General features: G+C 40.9%; 1 protein-coding gene across 3 annotated transcripts; it reads left to right on the top strand.

The window, feature by feature from the left end:
- The first annotated feature begins 2,999 nt into the window (after positions 1 to 2,999).
- slc8a4a (solute carrier family 8 member 4a) lies at positions 3,000 to 23,696 on the top strand. 3 transcript variants are annotated; one of them, XM_063894320.1, is made up of 10 exons: positions 3,000 to 3,616; positions 3,917 to 3,982; positions 5,739 to 5,814; positions 6,115 to 7,480; positions 8,198 to 8,712; positions 15,035 to 15,141; positions 16,224 to 16,342; positions 18,458 to 18,557; positions 19,864 to 20,136; positions 21,992 to 23,696. In XM_063894320.1, the coding sequence occupies exons 4-10, from the start codon at positions 6,140 to 6,142 to the stop codon at positions 22,369 to 22,371; spliced, it is 2,835 nt and encodes a 944-aa protein (XP_063750390.1). In that variant the 5' UTR covers positions 3,000 to 3,616; positions 3,917 to 3,982; positions 5,739 to 5,814; positions 6,115 to 6,139; the 3' UTR covers positions 22,372 to 23,696. The 3 variants fall into 3 exon arrangements, with proteins under 3 accessions (XP_063750390.1, XP_063750391.1, XP_063750388.1); XM_063894318.1 differs by lacking the exon at positions 5,739 to 5,814 and having other exon boundaries at positions 3,001 to 3,616; XM_063894321.1 differs by lacking the exons at positions 3,917 to 3,982; positions 5,739 to 5,814.
- The last annotated feature ends 7 nt before the right edge of the window (positions 23,697 to 23,703 follow it).

Here is a 23,703-nt window from a genome sequence, read left to right as displayed (position 1 = left end):
TGCTCTCTCTTAGCAGTAGTCAGGGAGGGTCGTTAGTCAGAAGGGGGGACACCTGTGAGAGGCTACAAATACAGGCTTCATTCCTCTCTCTCTCTCTCTCTCTCTCTCTCTCTCTCCCCCCCCCCCCCCCCCTCTCCCTCTCCTGTTGGCTCTTTGCTTTATATATACTGATACATGTTCATACACCCACACACTACACACATTACTGATCAACATACTTCATAATTAACTTAATTTCTTTAATTAAATGTACTTTAATTGGAAATTAACCATGTGCGGTCTCCCTGTGTTGTCGGTCCTTGAGCCAGGGCGTGACCACGTTTACTTTCAGTCACAGAAACACATGCATGTATACAGCTTTTGTTGATGCTGTCATAGAGGTAAAATGTTATGTTTTAGCATTGAGGTCATAGCCAGCGATGGTGCTGTATGAAAATACATCATATTCATAATGTTTCTTCATCAGCACAACAGCACGTTTAAGTATAAACTAAATAATAAACAACAATTTAACATTATAAACTAAATAAAGCAGTCACTAGATGTTTTAAACCATTTCTGTGCACTGCTTTATAATGAACAGGCTGTTATTCCATAGCTTATTATTCTCTCAGAGTTAAAGCAGGTCTAGGGTGCTGCCCATGGTGCTGAATGACAATGACTGAAATATGAGAGATAGATAGTGACATTGTCTGAGCTGAATGGCGTCTGACAGACATATCTGCTAATAAAAGAATGTGATGGTTTGCTAGCTCAAGTGAAAGACCCATCAGTGTCATGGGTCATACTGAGCAGCACCTACTCAACTCATAATCTAAAGGAACTGAATCTCGATTTACTGTTATAAAAGTCTAGTACACCCATTAAAATAACCTTTTACATTAACAAACTTACAACACAATGGGAAGGACAATCACTTGACATTAATGAGTTAATGAGACACGTTAAGTAGAACTTTGTGTTAATATTTTTCAGAAAATGAGTACTCAAAGTCAATAGGAGACTTCTGCACAACATTTGTTGGCATGTATGGTAAGTCAATTGTTCAAGCAAAGCATCTCTCCACTTGTGGTTCCTTTATACTCCTATTAACAGGAAGAGAGGCTTCCGGTGTGCTGCTCCTCATGCTGCTTGGGGTGTGTTCCCTCCCCCTGCGCTATCAGTCCTCCAGATCTGAGTCTAATCTCTTTTATTTCTCTCCAAGGTTTGCCATAATCATCGCTTCAGGTGGGTTGCATACAGCCTCCATTCAACCATTATTACAGGCAATCATCCAGCAATAAAAACTAAATTAATTTTATACAAATGAAAGCTATATTTTTTGCTTTGCTTGTGGTTTGGCTGCGGGCATGGTGGTGACATTGTTTTGTATTCAGTGTTTCAACACTTCCAGCGTGAACAACTAGTGATGCTTTTGGACTAATAAATTCATGGTACGCAGAGGATTAATCACCTGACAGGTTGAAGATTTCCACTAAAAGTTACTCTGCACCTTTAAAATAGATTGAGGTGTAAACTACCTTTCTACTAATTAAACTGTCTTGCATTGAGGAGTTTAAAAGTTTTCTTATCTGGTCCTTTTCATGATTATTGTATTTCTTTTTCTTTTGAGGGTTTCTTGAGATTATACCTATTATGAGTACGTTGTAGGGGGAAAAAGGCTTCTACAATTTTAAAAGTATCACAAAAAATGTTTTTATCAATAAAAGGGGAGATCAAGAGATTTAGTATTACAATTCCATAAAGGGTTGGGATTAATAAGAGACTTTTAGAGAGTTTGCAAAGAATAATCAACATATCTCCAGCAGCTGCTCAGAAATCTTTATGCTTGTAACTCCAAAACGCTGAAGTCCACAATTACAACAGTATCATCAGGGTTATTTTTTCTACACTTTAGAGAGCCCCATCAGAGCTAAGATTGTATACAATTGTTAGGTAAGGGATAACTATTCCGCCTATTACACGGCTATCTACTGAATAAACCATCCTTGATTCACAAGATTGATTTAAAATGTATTTTATTGATTTAAAATGATTGTATTGCTTCTAGTCTGAAAAAATAGCTCGTTCCACAGCGTTCCAGCAGCTGGAACTGCAGCGACAGCAACGTAACTTAAAATGACAGAACTGATCTAGGCTTTCTGTAAATTTCCAAGTCTGTTCACATTTCCTTTCCATTTACTTAAAACCCTGCCAGTTCCCATACCGTCTCCCCGTTAGTGTTTACTTGCTGTTTGTCTTCTCTTTTAACTCCTTAGCAGCGGTCTTTAAATCAGGATCAACAACCTACTAAATGTCCACATTGGCCAATCAGAATTGAGAATTAATGTACTTCACACCTTAGTAAACCCCATTAGTGGTAAAAAATCAGTGTGGCTAGGTTGTCTTATGCAGAAATAGTGTATGATAGTGTGAAATTATCGATATAGAAGAAGTTGCTATAGGTATAGCTGACAACTACTTTTAGGCTCCTTCGTCTCTCTGTTTTTTCTTTAAACTCAAGTTTGGTTTGTTCGTTCCTTACCCTAACTTCTACAGATATTGTGCATCATGAATTCAGGGTTAAAAACATAATAATCAGAGAATAGTTTAATTGTCCACTACGTCTTTGTGTATTAACATCCAGACTACAACTGTAAACACCTATCCCACAGCAGACCGCAGCAACATCTGCAGATGTACTGAGCCTTTAACAGGAATATCAGACTTTAGCTCTGAGCCCTCAGCAGGTTTATCTGTGATGATGGCTGATAACAGTAATGAGCATATAATGAGTGAAATGGCCATTCGTCCTGGACTCCTGATGCGCATTCAGTAGGACCAGCCGTGCGTGTAGCGCTGTTTCTGAACGTCTCCTCCCCTGTTTCTGCAGTGTTACAGCTTTGCGTTCTCGCTCATCGTTTCTTGTGCCAATGCTGCCCTCTGCAAGAGTAAGACAAGACTTCCATCTGCATAACACCACACTCCTCTCCTCTCCTGTCTGCCACCATCCTTCCGCTTGATATCCATCTTGTCCTGATCCGTTTGTGTGGTTTTGCGTCCTCTCAATCCGTCACCATTCATTCACGCCTACTCTCATGTGCAGTCCTGTTTGGTTCGAGCTCAGACAGAAAAGCAAGGGAATTTTTCCACTCAGTTTATTTTACGGAGAAAAAACACACCTTTAAAGCATTTTTAAAACAAATTGACAGTTTGGAAGAATTTCTGACTGATAGAAGAAGCAGGACGAATGAAGACAGACAGTCATTTCATTTTTTATTTTACGCATCAACATTCGCACGTAGCCTGGAGAGGGAAAAGCTGAGAAGGCATTGTGTTTTCTGAAAGAATTACTTAGCTTTGCAGACGGTGTCACCGCGTTGAGGCGAGGGGGATTTAATTTTATAAGTAATCAGACAGTGTTAAGTTTGCTGAGGTAGGTTACCTGTCAGGGGGAAAAAAATAGCGAAGAGGCACCGTGGAAAGATACACGCGTCATTTCCAAGATACCAGCGCAACAAGCCAACACCATTACACCAGCCTGCTGCGTGGATGGCACACGGGGTATCTTCTTCTGTTGAACTGGTGCAGAGTAGCCACGCTGAGACCTGGGTCCAGCTGAGATTCGGGGCTTTCTGTGAGTATCTGTGGGACTGCTGTGCGCACCAAATGGACCAGTCTATTTGTCCATTGTGCACAGCGTACTGATGGAATAATTTGTTTGTGATATCCAATGATATAGTTGTCTTAGAACCCATGTGCAACTTAAGATTTTCAATTGTCTGCAACAGTGATGTATTTCTGCTCCAGTTGCTGAATCTACTGGATTTCGTTATCTTACAACTCTCTAACGTGGAATCCTTTCCGGCTAGTTTTCATGGTGATTATGAAACTCTCTCTACAATTTGTTCATTAAAGATAACCTGTGTTTCCACAGCGATATGAAAGATAAGTTAATTTCCTGAGGCCACAACTGAGCTGACTCACAGAAAACTGCACCTAGGTGAGTAGGCCTAATGCAATTTCTTGCAATATTAAAAATAGGACCCATAAAAAACATAAAGTATACTCCTGCATGAGCATCTTGTGTTTTTCTCTATGCTGGGCTCTAAAGCTCATTGCATGCACACACCTAGTGCATTGCGTATGTCTTTTTAGCTTAGATTTAGTATGGTGTGTGTTCAACACCAGGTCTCATGTGGTCTGCTAACAGTAAGATTTTTCTGTTTACGCATTGTTTACTCTTTATCTGTTTTTTTTTTCTTTCTGTTCATCACTATTCATTCCCAAGACAAAAGCAATGACATTTATGAGGAGTCTCGATACAAATTGAGACAGCCACCATTTGTAGTCTCACAAACCAAGTGGCAGCATCAAAGTGTAACTCATTATTAAGAACACATGTTGATGTGCTAACCTGAGACCTCTCCTCACCACACAGCAACACGTTTGAGGATTCAATTTATATACATTTGGGGATTTTTCAATTATTAAAGGTTAAAGGATTTACTTAATGAAATGGATAAGTGGCTTCTTGCTTGGTGTGTCAGTGGTACAACTATTGAACTGATGTTGTTACTCAGGAAAATAATGTTTAATGTTTAAAAAGTCTAACAAGGGTGAGGGTTATTAAGGTGAAACACATCCAGCTTGGTGGCGTTGATGCATAAATCCTAAATTCTTCAGGGTCAGAGTATCTCTACATTTCTGCACCTTGTTAGCTTGTTGGCACCTGGTGATTCATAGAGGAATGTATGTCACTGAACTGTGTATGGCACCACTAGACCACATTAAAATTACGTAGACACATTTGTCTCTATAGTGCTGTGGATAAAGCACTTTTTATTCCTTCCTTCCCACCAGTTGGAGAGCTTGCTTTTACCATAGAAACGTCACCCACTCAAAATTTGTGCAAGGTTGTCTGCCAGACGAATGCAGGATTATATTAAATTATAGGAAGGAATCAATGATATCTCAGGACAGCTCTGTGCACTCTTCTTCTCATTTATCTATTGATTTTTGTTGAATACGGATTTAACATCGGGCCGAGGGTCACATGCTGCATGTGCTGCTGTGTTTCGCTGTCCACGGTGCTGATCCTGCTGATGGCTCACTCAGTTTCAACAGCAGACATGTGTTGCACAAAGCTGTTGCTGCACAAACACAATCTGTTTGTCGTTTGTTAACAAGGTAACAACAAAATTGACAACTCGCTGTCTACATCTGTGCTGTGTAGTTTCACCCTGAAATGTAGCCTTGATGGAAAACGTTCACCCTTGTTATGCAGGTCAGAGTGGAGATTGCAGCTTTTCTCAGCTGCATGTCAATGAGAGCATGTGGCGTGCATGAAGCATTATCAAACCTCTTATACTGTAGGATGGCAACCTATTTTTGAGATGGAGGTGGTCTTGAAATTTTAATTAGGAAGCATTAGATTACATTCCTTAGCTGTTTTTCCCCGGCTCTTTTTCTCTCTGTTCACATCGATGCAGATACTAATCCTCTGGACGGCGTTGATGCTGTACTCTCTGCTAGTGATTGCCACGCTGCTGCCAGGAAAGCCACTCTGAACAGATCTTAAATTGTCCCCTGACATAGTGTGAATTGCTTAAGTGAAATGCAAAAAAAAGTGTTATTAGCTTTAGCATTAGACAATATATATCACGCCAGAGTTGAGGGACATGCTTCACCTCCTTTAAATAATCTTATATCATTATCTCAGATGCCTTAAAACATCACTTTTCTTTTTATACTTTCAGCAAGGATTATTTTTGGACTCTCCTCTACCTCGACAATACAAAGTGGACTGAGTCACTTTATCTCTTCATACTACAGGTGAAGAGGGTCATATTTTTAATGCTGCTTAGCACACCATGACCATAATATGTGTGGGAGTTGGACAGGGTAGTTCAATACCAATGACTCAATGATTTGTAGGTGCCAATATTTCTGGCTTTCCAAACTGGAATCAACGAAAATGCTGGATCCCACGTTTGCATACAAAAAAGTATGACTGTGAGCACTTCTGTGATGTTATACTTTTGCTTGGCAAGGTTATTTCAAAAGTTCAACCCTGATGATGACACAATGAATGTGATTGCCTAATCGGAAAATTCTTGTTCTTTTATCTTTCAGAGACTCCAAGCATCACCACGCTGCCATGTTTCTGAACAAGCGTATCCTGAACTTAACTCCACCTTTCACACCATGCTTGTTCATGTCCCTTCTGCTGCTTCTGCTCCCAGGAGTCACTCGTGTCTCACAGGGCAGCGCCAGCCTTGAAGATGCTGAAGTTGCATCAGGCAACTGCTCCAGTACTGACAACTGCACCGATGGCGTGGTGCTGCCCATGTGGAACCCCCAAAATCCTGCGGTGGGGGACAAGGTGGCGCGTGCCATAGTTTACTTTGCAGCCCTCATATACATGTTCCTGGGCATGTCCATCATCGCAGACCGCTTCATGTCTTCTATCGAGGTCATAACCTCCCAGGAAAAGGAGATCACCATCAAGAAACCCAATGGTGAGACGACCACGACCACTGTACGCATCTGGAATGAGACGGTATCCAACCTGACTCTGATGGCGTTGGGCTCATCCGCACCAGAGATCCTGCTGTCTGTCATTGAAGTAGTCGGCCATAACTTCGAGGCTGGATCTTTGGGTCCGAGCACCATTGTGGGCAGCGCCGCGTTCAACATGTTCATCATCATCGCTATCTGTGTGTACGTTGTGCCCGAAAATGAAGTCCGGAAGGTAAAGCACCTGCGGGTGTTTTTCATCACTGCTGCCTGGAGCGTGTTCGCCTACATCTGGCTATATCTCATCCTGTCTGTGGTCTCCCCGGGAGAGGTGGAGGTTTGGGAGGCCGTCCTTACCTTCCTCTTCTTCCCCATCTGTGTGCTCCAAGCCTGGATTGCAGACCGCCGCCTTCTCTTCTACAAGTACGTCCATAAGCGTTATCGTGCTGACAAGACCCGAGGCATTATCATTGAGTCGGAAGGAGACGCCATGTTCACTAAAATGGACTTGGAGATGGACGGCCAGGGTGGGAACTCCCACACTCACCCCAAAGAGGCCCTGGACGGGATGCTGGAGGGCGTGGAAGAAGGCGGAGGGAGCGCGGAGCAGGATCAAGAAGAAGAGGCCCGACGGGAGATGGCTCGCACTCTGAAAGATTTAAAACAACGGCACCCGGAGAAAGACATGGAACAGCTGATCGAAATGGCCAACTACCAAGTGCTGGTGCAACAACAGAAGAGCCGGGCCTTCTATCGCATCCAAGCCACGCGGATGATGATCGGAGCGGGGAACATCTTGAAGAAGCACGCTGCCGACCAGGCCAGGAAGGTGGTGAGCTGTCATGAGGCCAGTGGGCAGGAGGAAGACCCCAACACCATCTACCTGCAGTTTGACTCCAATCACTACCAGTGCTTCGAGAACTGCGGCTCTCTGAAGCTGTCAGTCACTCGACATGGAGGAGAAAATGGCTGTACTGTGAAGGTAAGAAGTAATTATGACAAATATATAAAATGGTCAAGAGAAATACTTCAGTTTACTCGGGTAAAGAAAAATATTTTTTGCTAAGACAATTATTTTTTGAAATGACAGGTGTAAAGATGCAAATGTGGTATTATCTCATTTACTTAAATTCGGAATATTGAAAGTGATTGTTTGATTTTGTTGAGAAAATCATTTAGAATCTCGTATCACTAAATAAATCTGAAACTAAGCATTCTGTGTTTTTAACCCATGTTTTAAAACCTTAAGACTAAAAATATGAATTAATTTGGATTGTTTGGACTATGTTAGTGTTAGTGAAGTGGAGATTTCGAATTCACAAGTAAATTATTTTGATAAATGTTTTGTAAAATTCCATGAATACATTCCATTTTATAGAACCTTAAAAGCAATTTTTTTTGTATTAAAGGTTTCTAAAAAGGTGGGTGAAGTAACTATGGTACATTTATGAGAATTCTACAGACACACACACAAAGGGAAATAACTGAATTTGGATGTTTTGTTAACAACAAGTCTAGAAGTGACAATGGAAAAAAAAGATAGCCCAAAATTAAAAATTGACCAGTGCATGAAAAAAGAAAATAACTGTTGAGGCCTTAAAATGAAATGATTGCTTGAGGCATAACATAGATTAATAATTTTGATATTTATTAAAACTCCAGGTACTACATATTTAATGAAGTTTCTTCCTTGGCTCAGGTGGACTACCGTACGGAGGATGCGACTGCCAATGCCGGCTCAGACTATGAGTTTGCTGAGGGCACTCTGGTCTTCAAGCCTGGCGAGACGACCAAAGAGTTCACCGTCGGTGTCATTGATGATGATATTTTTGAAGAAGACGAGCATTTCTATGTGCGCTTGAGTAATCCACGTATCGTGCACCGGGCTGAGGTCTCTGTCCTGGAGCCAAACTCCATCACCTCCAGCAACAGCACGGTAGGGAGCTCCAACGCTCCCCCCAAGGCCGCCCTGGGTACTGCCAGCACTGCCACGGTCACCATTTACGATGACGACCACGCCGGCATCTTCACCTTCGAGAATAACTCCATGAGGGTCAGCGAGAGCATCGGTAACATGCAGGTGAAGGTTCACCGGACGTCCGGGGCCAGGGGGAAGGTGGCGGTGCCCTACCACACCGTCGAAGGCACCGCCAAGGCCGGTGAAGACTACGAAGAGGTGTCCGGCAAGCTGGAGTTTCAGAACGATGAGACCATGTGAGTTTTTCCATTTTTTATTCTAGTTGTTGCTTCTCATCATTTGATCAAACATCACATCCCACACGTTGGCGTGTTAAAGAGTCCTGCTAGATTACTGTAAATGATCTATTCCGGTAAAGCATTAAGAGGCTATTCTTATGTGTCATTGATACGGTGGCTCTGAGAACTTTAGATCTTCTAGAGGGATGATGTGGGAGGATAAGAGGATATAATTGTGCGGCAGATAACGGAACAATGTGGCTGATGTAAAGGAAGCAGTGAGGGAGCAGCTTTCTATGAATGAGTTAACACAGCCCTGTGGGATTTGGCTAGATGTTACACACTCCACTGCAGAAAACAAAAGGAAGTGTGTGGCAGCGACAGAAAAGGGATAAGAAAATCAGGCAGGTGACTGAACAGCAGCGAGGAGGGGATGAAGGGGTTGAGCAGATACGGAAACAGGTGCATTCAGTGAAACATGTGTGATAGTTTCAACAAAGCATTCATGGATGCAGCATTGGCAGAGAGGCAGATAAGAAAGGCTACAGAGAGAGGGGTGAAAGTGCTATGTTTTTCCAGCTTTTTCTTGAACATTGTGTGGAAGGTTTGGTTGAATGATGAGTGCACTTGTGGTGTTTGTTTTACGATGCGATGTGCAAACAGCCTTGTAATTATCCATGGCAGATATTTTTATTTGATCCCCAAAAAAGAAAACGCTCTTAACCATACCAGGCTCATCACATCGACATGATTTAGAACACTAAACAAAGGAATAAAATGTGTCAGATGAATCCGTCTGTGTGAGGAGGATTTCAGGGCCCGTGTGTAGGCGTATTGTGTAGGTCGGCTGAGTGGGAGGAAAGGCAGGTGAATACAGCGTGTCAAAGAGACTGCAGATCTCCCTATTTGTCTTTTTTGCCTCGCAGTGCAGGTGTGATTTTAATATATTCCTCTGTTTGCACATTATTCTGCGTGTTTGCTTGCTTGAAGTGCGCTTGTTTGTGAGCATTTTTAAGGGTGCATGTCTGTGCACCACATCCACTTTAAACCCACATCAAACATAATGTCGCTCCAGAGGGGAACTCAAAAGAGCTTCTTGAGCATCCGAAGCAATTAAAGAGTGTGAAGAGGGGTTCAAGGAGTCCCGAAAGTTCTCAACAGAGCGCGGGCGGCTACAGAAGCTGCGGTTAATGAGACAGTTGAGTATACCGGTGTGAAATGAAAGGCTGGCAGCTCGGATCTGCATTCAAACGGAGAGGGAGCATTAGATGAAATCCTCACCTACTGAGCCAAAACTCTGTTCATCTTTCAGTAGCGAGCTGACAGTGACATAAGCATCTGCGCACTTCATATTTATCTGGAGTCATGCCTCTCTCGGCAGTCATCGTGTAGCAGGAGAGGAAAGACCGTGGAGAGATGGATCCAGCAGAGCAGGACACAAAAAAATGATGAAAAGAGAACACAAAGGCAACAGGAAACGCCAAAGCTGTGCTGAGCTACTCCTGTGCTCCTTTGAATAGCAAACAAGGACTTAAAGGGGGAACGCAAGGATACTGTGATCAAAGTTAATAAGGTTTGACTAAGATCTTGAGTCAGACTTGCAGGTCCAGTTGGGTCAAACCACAGCAGCTTATCTTTTAAGCGATGGTGTATTTTTAATCCAAGATACCTGTTGTCAGACGGTAAGAGAGAGAGAAAAGCTGCTCTATATTTTCCACATGAAGGTATCAAAGCTGGTGTAGAAGGCACTTGAGCCAAGTCACCTGTTGAACAGATTTTAAGTGCCTAAGTCTTTGGAGAGTAACGCATTTTGTACCTGCTTTATACTCCTCGGATGCTCCAGTCACACTGATTTTTTATGAGGTTGTTTAATTTGAAACGTTCTGTCAGTCCTGTTAAAAGATGCAATGGAAACATCGTCAACGTCATCTCGAGGTAGTTCTTCGCATCTATGCACATGTCCTTTTGCACATGCTTTGTGCGAAATGTACAGTATATCTGCTTAGCGCTCAGCCAACTGACAAAGTTCAACCTTCAAACAAAGCTTACACAAATGTTTCCCTGGGCACTCGGGAGCGGGCCTCAAGGCAGCTCTGTGTGTGTGTTAAAGCTTTGTGTGTCTTTGTGTACATCTGCCTATCCCAGTCGATGTTTGAGCAGGCAGAAGGAGCAAAAGAGGCAGGTTTTAAGCTTTTGACTCCAAGCCAGGAGGAACGGTTTTAAATCGGAGCAAGCAATTCTAACAATTTACCCTTCTAAATTCTGCACTGCAGTAAATAGATTATGATGTACAAACACAAACATCTGAGCCAAGATAAACAGGCTGACATAGAGAAGCGTTTTACATTCTGTGTTTATGGATTAAGGGAAGATCTGTGCAGACCCTTTGATGGTTGTGTGTAGCTTCCTCTTGTATCTGTTTTCGTTAGCGCCTCAAAATGTGAGTCTCTACACACTAGTTGAGGCTGAGGTAGATAACGGGGGCAGTTACATAAGCTAAAATGAAAGAGATGTGAGAAGATCACTTCTTAAAAGGAGAATCAATAGCGAGATGCTCTTTCTTTCTCACGCTTAATGCAGTCAGGATCAATAATATGCTGAACTTCATGACAAACATGGATAAAAGCAGAAGTAGCAGAGTCAGGGTTGGCTAATGTTTACCCATTTGGAACAGTTAAAATCTTTCCCAAACAGAATGCTTTCTCTGGGGACTCATCAAGGGAGAAGAAAAGCGTTGCTCCATTAAAGCAGCACTGCTAGGCTTCCTTTTGTTAAACATTCACTCTCATATTGAATGCTCACATGTTGCGCTACATGATGTTGGAATAAAATTACATTGAAACATTTTCTCTGTCATCTTGTTCGGCTGTCATTTTTCTATACAACGAGGGTTGTGAGAGTTACTTTTATTAAATGTATTCCTTTACATTTATTACTGATCAAATCAATATCAAATGCAATGCAAAAAATACATTTCCATCAATACATACATTATGTAGGACAACAGTACAATGACATTCAAAAAGAAGATATTCAGTTTAAAAATATAAGCATATTCAGACGCTAAAAGTAAAGTTAAAAAAGCTCAAATAAAATCTAAGCGAATGTTTTTAGTCTAAAGAGGCCCTATTGTGCTTGTAGGGGTTCTCCCTTTCCTGTACTGTGTTGTATAGGTTTTTGTGCAGGAAAGGCTAAAATCCCAAAGTTCCCTCCAGAGGGAGTTTCTTGTGCTCCAATTCTCGTGCTGAACTTGCATGTCACTCTCTAGCAACACATTCCAAAAACACGTAAATCAGACTCAATTGGGTTATAACAGTGCATGCGACAAAAGAATGTGTTGTATCGGCTGTGGATATGACTCAAGCATATTTCATCATCGTGCTGCAGCCTTATGTTTATATCTACTGTACTATGCAGTGTTCCTGGATCTGATAGGGTACCAGTATCTTGCTCAAGGACACATCAGCAAGATAGACACATGCTGACACATTGGTTTGATCCATGATTCTCCAACTGAATGGCAGTGCCCCATTCAGTCAGGGGCATTGGACATACTGTCATGCATTTATGCATTCACTCATTCTCCCTACAGGCTTAGTTTTTGTCAGGCTCTCAGGAGGGCTGGAGCCCATCCCAGTGTGTAGACTGCAGAAGGCAGAGATACTCTCCCAGGGTGAACATAGAAACATAAGATCTCTTAACTACAGGCAATTCAGAGTCTCCAGTCCTTTTAACTTACATGCGTGTATATGTTTCCAGTTGTGGGAAGAAACTGGAGCACCCCAATGTGAGGGAGCGGGAAACTCCAACAAAAAGGTCTGACAGCTGCTGCATGTTGTTTTTTGGGCAACAGTCTCAATCACAAATCAATGCATTTGTTCCTATAGTTAACCTTAATTTATCAGAATAGTATACAGATCCCAAATTTAGAAAGACAATAGGCTATTAAAAATGTGAGAAAGGAAATTCGAAGTCAAAAAGCATTGATGGAACTTATAGAAATAGCAGATGTTCCGCTCAACAGAGATTACGTTTTTTTCAAAGGAATTAGAGATCGATCAGAGAATACTTTCCTGGCTTCCTTCACATATGTGTGGACAGACTCAATAGCACGGTATGTTATCGACTTTGGATTCTCAGAATCTTTCCCAGGACTGGAGCCGGTGGGTCGAGATGATAAACTGTGAAATGTGATATCATGCAGAAAGTGAGGGATTTACTGTCTTGATAGAATCCTACTGTGACTGTTGTAATGAGAGGTTATACCTGCAGAGATACGCAGCTCAGGAAACTTTAGGGTGCTATTTTAACTGTTAACCTGATTCATACACCATTTAGAAACTCAAAGAGTGACAGTTACAGCAATTACAGGCACCTCATTAATTCATCACCAATTTCAAAGGATAGAAAGATATTTTTGGTGTTATGCTAAGTTTTTTAGTGAGTTACATTCTGGAACAATTTACACTCACTGTTAGCAGTCTTTATGATAAGCTAAGCTAACAAAATGCAGCTCTGGCTTAATATTTAGACTACAGACAAGAGTGTGGCATGAACCTTCTTATCTCTCAGAGAGAAAGAACATTTCCCAAATGTTGAACTGTTCTTTCAACTAGCTTACTAGCCGGCTTCAAGCTAGCTAATCGGTTAGTTGGTAGACTTGTAAGGCCAGATGTCAAGAGTAACAAGGGATGCCAGATGGTACTCACACATGTATTTGAACTTATTTACTACTAGAAATATGTTACGTAGATCCCATTAACTTTAGAGCTCCAGTGAGTCTCATTGACCGCTGTTTGGCAATGTTTCCACTTCTGGCATACTCATAATTGATGTTGATTATTCAGTATACTGTACAGTGTTCAACTTTTACATGTAACCTGTTGGCAGTGCACAACATAATGCTATATGTGTGTAGTTTAGTCAGAGGTTCATCAAGTTGTTTGCCTTTTACTTTCGATTATTCCATTGATCCAGAATGTTTTAATTAGCTTTATTTAGGATTCAACCAGGTAAAAAAAAGAAAGTGTGAGACGTATTCATCAAATGAATCATACCTTAGACTTCCTTTCGAATGTTGTTTGGAATCTGTAGTTGCTTTTGATTCGATCACATTTGGTTTTGATATCATTACCCACATAACTTTTCTGAAATTAGAGGGCAAAAAGTCAGGCAAAATTCAAGATTTAAATTTCCAACGACCTCAGCCTTCATATCTAGATTGAGTGAGAGGTGTGCAAAGTGTAAACGTGTTCTCATCTCTGCCAGTTATGTCCTGCACAGCTTCATAAACTAAAGCAGGATAAACCGTATCTGCCTTAAGTGTGATGTAATATCAAAAATGATAAATACAAGCAACTGAATCACCAAATGTTTGTTGAAGACCTTTAAACTTACTGCGTCCCCGTACATTTTGCTCTCAAAAATAACATCTTGTGTAAAAGAAAGTCTTTCCTTTCATTGGTAAGGACTGCAGGCTATACTGCGATTCCCTTTGCTCCCACTGGTATGACTCTCCTTGACATTAGACAGCTGATGACGTATTGTTCGTGTTTAAAATAAACGTATTCTCTATTGCAAGCAAACAGCTCTTCTTTCTACCATGTTGTTGAATCCTGAGTGTACATGAGTAGACTGAAATAGACAGCCACCCACATATCATTAGGGAGATGGAGGGAGAGGGAGAGAAAGACTTGCTATAGCAGTGTGGGAGAATGAAGCGGGGCTGAATATGTCGGTCACAGTTTGACACCCTCACTCACATGTTGTTGTAGCACTCGCATTTAAGGGCAAAAGCTGTATTTCGTAAACACGTCTTAAGAGTTTGTGTGATCCTGCATGGATTCCAAGATAGGAGGAGCTTGATTTCCACTGAGAACAAGATAATAATTCAATTTTCAATGACTTATAACTTGATGTGTGTGGGAGGGGTGTGGGCTATCTCACTTTATTTCTCTAGTGCTCTAATGGGATTAATGGTGTAGAAGGCGTCCGCCCTCTCGTGGGGTGCTAGGGGAAAAATAAAACATGATTTTGTGTTGTACATGGTGTTCCGTACTATGGGATTTTTGTAGGAAAAATCTCAGGCTTCCGTATTCTTATCTAACATCTCTGTTTCATGATTCATTGTGTAGGCAGTTTACCTCTTGGCTACACACTATGTTTTTGTGCAAAAGCATGTAGCAGTACTGGATGCCTGGAATCTATTTTTGTTTGAATGTACGGCAGGGTTAATGTATGTTGACAGCCTTGGGTATTTCCTAAATAATGCTAATTCATTCACTTATCGTTCTCTGTTTGGCTCCATCTTTTCCTTGTTCCTTGACCCCTCTGCTTTCAGGAAGCTGCTGAATGTGAAGGTCATCGATGACGAGGAGTACGAGAAGAACAAGGCTTTCACCATTGTGTTGGAGGAGCCCATCCTGCTAGATGTGGGAAAGAGACACGGTGAGCTGAGGACACATGCAGCCGCAGAGTGATTTTCATCATTATTTTATAGCTTGAGATGCATTTTAATTTGGATCCTCGGTCGTTAATATTTTATGTAGTGTTTTACTGAAGCCGTTGACATGCATTAATACAAATTCCTCATGGCTTTTGGGAAACTGTTAAGGTCTAAGGTGTGATCTCTTTAGTCCCTTAGTTTTATGATTGAGTACTTGAGTTTAAATTGTCGATCCATCAAATAGCCCGGGTTGAAGGTATTACATTTCTGCATTTAAATGTCTAAAAATGAATACTACATTGAAGGAACACTACACACCGGGGGAAGCTTACTGTAAACACAAACTCCCATGACACCACTCCAGTTGGCAACAATTTTGTTATTGTTTTTATTGAGAGACCCTTTTGCAGCAGAAAAACGATTAAGCGTTTTAAATAATTAGATCAGGTTCAGAGCAAAAAGGGACAAGTACAACATTAATAATCTTTTTTTAATGTGCTCTAATGACTGACAATATTGCAAAATACGTGATAGGCTAAGGGGAGGGACATCTCTAAGCAGTTGACCAATCGCAACAGAGCCGGCCAGCTAACCAATCAGAGCAGACTGGGCTCTGGTTTCAGACAGAGGGTGAAAAGAGGTGCTGCAGCACAGGCAGTATGAGAGAAATAAAGAGCTTTTTGAACATTAAAGCAGGTAAACATGTCACAGTAGAGGAGCAAAATACAAATATGAACCTGAAAAACAGCATAATAGGGCCGCTTTAATGATTGTATAACAAGCTTACCCCATACCCAGCCAACTAATCTAAAAATAATTAAGTCAACACAGTGACATAAATCAAACATGCTAAGGTCATAAAAAAGCCTGTCAGAAAGGATCCACAATAGACAATATAGAAAGTGTTTTTAAACTAACTGAAATCAATTAGACAAGCAAATGTGTAATTACACTTGATTGTCAAACAGTTCACATGGTGGATGGGTTTCCTTATCGGGAGATAAGGTGCCTTATTGAGTAGCAGATCCCCTGTGTGGGAAATTACGGCTAACAGTTGAAACACCTTTCCCCCACTGTGCCACAGGAGACACCAACGATAACAAGACAGCAGCGGGACCGGAGGACGTGTCAAAGATGGGCTGCCCCATTTTGGGCGAGCACACTAAGCTGGAGGTTGTGATTGAGGAGTCCTATGAATTCAAGGTAACTCAAAAGTAAACAGCTATTTACTTTAGAATGAATACTTGTCACAAGCTGCTGTATGATGATAATTGCCAATATTTTCTTCGAACATGATTTACTATATACTGAGCAACCATTACAGCAGTTTTTTTTACTTTAGAAAACAACCTTCAAATCCTGTAACTATTTTATAGACACTGTGCGAGCTCATTAACAAACACAACATCATGACATCTTAAAAATAACCTCACTTCTTAATTACCATGAGCGTTTAATCCGTCCTGACCTTATTCAGTTGTTTGCTCGTTGTAATATTTTGTGAGAGCTGGGGGTATAAAACATTAATGAATTTATTTTTGAAGCAATATCAGTTATGTCATAATATTTTGAATATGACTTTTAAGGATTCATATTTCATCTTTTGTGGGGGTATGAATTATTAGTGATGTGCATGTAAGAAATGGGTCTGCAAGAGTCTGTCACTTATCATTTCATCCAACTTGAAAAGTCTGATAAATTGAGGAAATTGTATCATTTAAATATAATGCAGCACTAACAGGGGTCAAAATTGGCAGTGCATTTGAAATCCACTGCAATGACGTTTGGGGTTGTCTCGGTAGAGAGACACATTAAAAAGAAATGCTCAAAATTGATGCAACAGCTGCAGAGATATAAAAAAAACTGTATGGCTCTTACATTTCCCACAACGCAACTTGCTTATGTCTGCTAAATGTCCATAATTGTGTTTGAAATCACAATACATACTCCACTCAGCATGTATATTTATCAATTGAGTTCTGCATTCCAGGCACACTGAAGTAAGCTGAAGGAAAACATCTTCTCTGCATCACATTATGGTTACAGGTCCAAGCTAACATTGAATGAAAACTATACATAGCAAATGTAAATTAACATTTTCTCTTCCAAACAATTCAAAAATGTTCTTTATTCTGTATATTACTTTAAATGTTTTCACTGGCACTATTATGCCTTCTGGGGTTTCCTTTTCCTGTATTGTGCTATATAGGATTTCTGTATCATAGAGACAAAGCAAGGTAACACTCCCACTTCTATTGGTCTGCACTCCAACACATTTTACGTGATAGGTTAAGGGGCCGGAAATCTCTAAGCGTTTGAGCAATCACAACAGAGCCGGCCGGCTAACCAATCAGAGCAGACTGGGCTCTGGTTTTAGACAGAGGGTGAAAAGAGGTGCTGCAGCACAGGCAGTATGAGGAAAATGAAGAGCTTATTGAACATTAAAGCATGGAAACATGTCACAGTAGAGGCATAACATACAACTATGAACCAGAAAATTAGCATATTAGGGTTTACCCTTTAAGTTTTAAAGCCACATGCCTCACAGTCCACCATTGGCCAGTTTAAAAAGCCAAAATGCATTTCTGGGGCAGCTGACTATTTCACACAACATCACATCTCATAATCAGAATTACTTGCCAATCTAGAATTCCTCTGGGCATTTCTCGATACACAAAAACCGAATACTATGCAGTCCAAACGCAATACATTGTTGACGTCATAGTAAGAATATTATGTTAGTATGCATTTTGAACAAAACATCCTTCATACTGCACTCCTGTTTGTAACCCCTGAATTTGCAACCTTTCTTTCACAAATGTCTTCTCTCCAAACTCAAACTGACATAAACCCAATGACATCATTATGACGTCATCTGTATTCTTTTTTAGCCTTGCACACGCTTCTGTCAGAGAAATTCGCAAAGGTGTTTCTGTTTGTCTTTTTGATCATCTAACATATTGATAATATAATTTGATAAAACAATCTGCATGTATAGAATAGGTGTTTTGCCGCTTTAAACTGGAACATTATCCTGCACTTATTCTCAGAGCTCCAGTTTTATGCACTGATACTAACAGCTTTACATTCTGCACAGCAGCTTTATGCTGGCAATGTGCATTTTTCCTGAGGGATTGTGGGCTTTTGTGCTTCCCTGTATCTGTTTCAGTGACTCACTGTGCACCACAGTGGGAAGAGTAACGGTTAATTGCGCCTTAATTCACCTCATTGGCCTCCCTAGCCTCATAGGCAATATTACGATTATATTGATACTCTGCATCACGTCCTTTTGCCTTCTTTCTTTGTGGCCGTCTGCAGAGCACAGTGGACAAGCTGATAAAGAAGACAAACCTGGCTCTGGTGGTGGGGAGCAGCAGCTGGAGAGAGCAGTTTGTTAGTGCTGTCACTGTCAGTGCAGGTGAGTCGCAGCGTGGTGAGATGTCTCATCTGTTTGCGCCTCTGAGAGCACCTGTGGAAGATTAAGTCTGCAGGATCTGTCTCACCGGCTGCTTCTCACTGATCTCACATCAGTTTATTTCTTTTGGTTAGATACTTCTTTGTTTAAGTCTATAATGCTACAGTTTGATATTAGCAACATTGAAATATAGAATCCTGGATTAAAAGGCAAAAAAACTATCCTTACAAAAACAAAAGTCTGTTTTATTACATTTTGGCATTTCCAGGCCTATGATGCACCCTTTAAATCCAAACGGTTTATTAAAAATGCATGATGTGGTGATTTCACGAGTGGCTCACCATAAAAACGAATCTGCCTGGACAACTAATGGCTCAGAAGGAATTATGTAGATGTGCTGTATGTGGTGTGGTGAACCCTTTTTATTTTGCCCTTTCGTTCGTTTCATTCACTTGGTTTTGTGAACCTTTCAGATCTGCACTAGTGCACAATGCATTTGAGCTAAAAGCTGACTATGACACCAGAGATGTGTCTTCCCGTTAAAATGGTCTTTTCTATCAGGTTCACTTAGATTTGCATGCAGAGAGTGCATACATAAATAGAAAGTATGCCTGCCTGCCTATACTTATGTCTCAAGCACTGAGTCACGGCTATATTTACTGATTTAATGCAGAGAGTTGAAAAGGTTAGCTCCCACACATTCGTCGGATCGGTTGAATGTGGTGGGGGTGTGGGTATCGTTTTGGCTGGATTTTTACTGTCAGACACTTATTTTAAGTTTAACTAAATCATGAAACCTGAAACAATTTACTCCGTTATGATTAAATATCAATTTCCGACATGAGACGTAAGGTCCTGGATATTTCAGATTATACTTTGTTCCTTGCTAGGGACATCGTGAACCTTATTCTTTCTTTTTTTCCTATCCTTTGGCTTGATTGTTATCTTACTGTTATTACAGCATAAAATCCATAATTATATTTATATGTTATGTGATTTTCACACATTTACCCCATCATTGAAAAATTCATTTCAGTTGCGTTATTTATATAAAATGGAATTTAAAGGGGTAATAACTCTGAAAATGAAATCATTTTGGGTGGTGATAATCAGGACTTGTGTTTGTTAAAAGATTGTCATCAATTGAGGATATAGAGAATATATTTTTAGATGAGAAACTTAGGTTAACGTCTAGTTCTCTGGTCTGATTCAGTTTTTCATACTGAAGTACAACGACTGCAACAGCAGCATGCAAACACATGGAGCTAATATGTTGATAACCTTCATGCGTCTTATCTGTCTCTGCCAGGTGACGATGACGAGGAAGAGAGCGGGGAGGAGCGCCTGCCGTCCTGCTTTGACTACATTATGCACTTCCTGACAGTTTTCTGGAAAGTCCTCTTTGCTTTTGTCCCCCCGACTGAGTACTGGAATGGCTGGGCCTGTTTCTTTGTGTCCATTTCTCTCATCGGCGTCCTGACAGCTGTGACCGGGGACTTGGCCTGTCATTTCGGCTGCACCGTCGGTCTCAAGGACTCGGTCACCGCCGTGGTGTTTGTGGCCCTCGGCACCTCTGTACCAGGTGGGTGTCTGTGGTGTCTGTCAGCTCTGACAGGGGACTTGTCCTGGGTTACCTCTGCGTTTGGTGCATGCTGTAGACTTGTGTAACCTGTGCCCGGATGTGCTGTCAGAATAATTATCTCCTGAGCTCTTGTCTTAAACAAGCTGTAAACAAATACAAAGACTATTTCACTTGTTCTCTCTGTGCCGCCTAATTGCATTTCAATGTCACCACGTCTTAAACACTGCCACAGAGAGGCATGCAGGAGACCGGCTTTAAAACATATTTTTGTTCCAGTTTAGTGTGAAGAAAATGCAGATAATTGTTGTACAAGGCAAGGTTTTTAAGTTATAACATGACCTTTATTTGTGGTAATCAAAGGATTCCATGCTCCACTGATCAGTCAGCGCATGTACAACTTTTAGGTGGCCATGTGTCAAAAAATCCTTTAAGCTGGGTAACATCCTCTTTGTCTTTTTGACCACAGACATTTATTAACAACTTAAAGGAATGGTTCGACATTACATGCTTGTTAACTCTCTGGCACAGACTTTAATAAGAAGAGCCATAGCACTCGTGTCTGTACTATAAATATGAAGCTACAGCCAGGAGACAGTTAATATAGCTTAGCAACAAGACTGAAAACAGCTTGCCTGGTTCTGTAGAACGGCAACAAGATATGCATACTAGCACAATAAAGCTCACTAATTGACCTGTTGCATCTCACTTATTTGTGACCTGAGTGTCATCATTGCCATCATGCTGCTTTACCTGCAGAATAACGAACCAGATCAACTTCACCTTTCTCCCGGCAGCAAGCAAAAATGCAAACATAGTTGTCTATGACATCTGATCACCAGCTAAGCTAAGCCGACCATCTGTAGGACAATATACAAGAGTTATAATCAATATTTCCATTTTACTCTCCACCAAAAAGCACATTTCTCGACATGTCGAACTATTACGTTTGTGACTTGCTGCAGACTAGGTTGAGTTTTCATAAATGATTAAAGGCATTATGAAAGAGATAATGTGCAGTGAGGCAGTAATTATTGAAAAAACACCTGATAGAGTGATCATGGAGCCCAACGTGAAGCTGTTCCACTGCTTACCAAGTGCAACAACAACGCAACTTAAAATGAAAGGCAGCACTAATCGATGTTTTTAATTGTCTAAGTCTCTTCACAGTTTCTGTTCCACTAACAAGTCCTTAAACGATGCCAGAGCAGCCCATACCGTGTTCCTGTTAGTGTTTACTTCCTCTCCGCCTTCTTCTGTTCATTTCTCTGACATCACACGCTCTGTCTTTTATCTTATTTTCTTCTTTCCCTTAATCTTCCTTAACAACGATCATTACTTTGCTGCAGCGGTGTGTTATTGAGTACTAATAACCTCTTAAATGTCCAGATTGAGCAATCAGAATCGAGTATTCAACGAACAAAATACAAAAGATCCCGGCCAAAGAGATTTTTAAACAACCCAGCAAAGTAAAACTTATTCTTGTTCATGGTCTCTAACTGATCTTTAAAGCATTAATTAGTTAATTATCACCAAAAAAAAAGCCATGGGGCTGGGGGGCTGTGAGGTGATAGGAGTTGAGAGACCAATCTCAAATACATTTATTTTTTACTACCTATAAAAATGTATCTAAAGTATGCCTTATAATAAAGTTTACTATGTAATTGCCTGCTACCCTTTATGCCCCAGAGTGACGTTTTAAAGGTGTTAATTTTACACTGAATGCAGGAACAACTGTCATTTTTTGTTCTAAAGTCCCTGGTCAGCGTGCACAGACTGATCTCTATTACTAGCTAATTTAAATTCTTCAGTTTCCTTTTCTTTTAAAACCTTATTCAAACCCACATTTCTGTTACAGATACATTTGCGAGTAAAGTGGCTGCCATCCAGGACCAATACGCTGACGCCTCCATCGGCAACGTGACGGGCAGCAACGCCGTCAACGTGTTCCTGGGCATCGGTGTGGCGTGGACCATCGCCGCCGTTTACTGGAAGTCCAAAGGCAAGGTGTTCAAGGTGGACCCGGGCTCGCTCGCCTTCTCCGTCACCGTCTTCACCGTCATGGCGCTGGTGTGTGTGATGGTGCTGCTCTACCGCCGGCGTCCCAGCGTGTCAGGCGGAGAGCTCGGGGGCCCACGGACACCCAAGCTCCTCACCTTCTTCCTCTTCCTCTCCCTCTGGTTCATCTACATCCTGTTGTCCTCCCTAGAGGCTTACTGCCATGTGCCTGGCTTCTGAGGTGGAGGGAAACACACAGACCGCCTCCTCTCCTTGTTTTTACAGTGTACTGAACGTGTTTACTCTCGTTTTTGTCTATTTTCACAGATGTTTATAACTCTTTGTATCATTAGTTATTATTGATACCGCGCAATATTTGATTGACTTTGAATCTTTGGACTTTGGAACTTTGCTATGCTGTTAAGAATAGATTTAGCCACTGAAATTAAACCTTTTTTTTTTTTTTTTTAACACATTGGATATTTATCCAATCATTGCTTTCAGCATAAATCGCATCCAACCTTCTGCCACTTAAAACTGCTGCCATGTCCTCTCTCTGTGTGGACAATTATTTGAGTTTTTAAGTGTGAAGAAAGCACAAGATTAAAGCAGTATTTTTAAAGGCGTTGTAAAATGAGTTTAAAGAAAGTGCATGGAATGACATTTTAATGACATTTGCTTAAAAGAAAGAAATGACTGAGGCTGGGGTGAGGTATTGGTGTGATGATATTTATAACTCAATCTATACATTAATTAATCATTGTATATCATCAAAAAGATGAACATTGTGCGTTGGAGTTTTGTGAATGGATAGGTGTGTTTAATTTTGCACGTTATCAGATTAAGAGCTTCTTGGTAATCTTATTTGAAGTACTGTATGTAATTTTTTGACATGATGTGATGATGTGTTACTGTGAATCACTGCTGTGTCACAATGTGTCCACTGCTCACTAGGGTTAAAAATGCCTTCTTCTTTTCTTACAACATGCATCAACCTGGAGCAGAGTGCCCGCTTTAAACTGTACTATGAAGTATATACATTATTAGAGCTTTTCATGTGCTGTGTGTGTGTGTGTGTGTGTGTGTGTGTGTGTGTGTGTGTGTGTGTGTGTGTGTGTGTGTGTGTGTGTGTGTGTGTGTGTGTGTGTGTGTGTGAGTGTGTGAGTGTGTGAGTGCGTGCACTTCTGCTATCCAGGACAAATTGGCGAAGGCATGGCACTATTTCCTTATTGACTCCACACAAAAAAGTGCTGTCTCTGTACCGATGGGCGAAGGACACCAGTTTTTCTTGAATTTTTTTTAACATCACTTTTAGAATGAAGCACAGCCACGAGAAAAGGGTCACTTTCCAGATGAGTTATTAGGCCCTAATCTTAGCACAATCCCCAAATCCATTGTCTGAGATGAAAATGTGACAGTGTCTCTTTGTTTCGCACAGTGTTTGATATTGAAATTTGTTTTTTATTTACCCTCGGATCAGTAGAGCCATATTTATTGTAACAGTATTATGGTAAAGGTATTTATATGACCAATTTCAGTTTTATTGATATGCACGTTTAATGTACAAAAAGT

This window comes from Eleginops maclovinus, chromosome 11 (assembly GCF_036324505.1).
Source record: "Eleginops maclovinus isolate JMC-PN-2008 ecotype Puerto Natales chromosome 11, JC_Emac_rtc_rv5, whole genome shotgun sequence".
NCBI lineage: Eukaryota > Metazoa > Chordata > Actinopteri > Perciformes > Eleginopidae > Eleginops > Eleginops maclovinus.
Note: the sequence above shows the minus strand (reverse complement) of the source record. Positions and strands in the feature narration are given on the sequence as shown.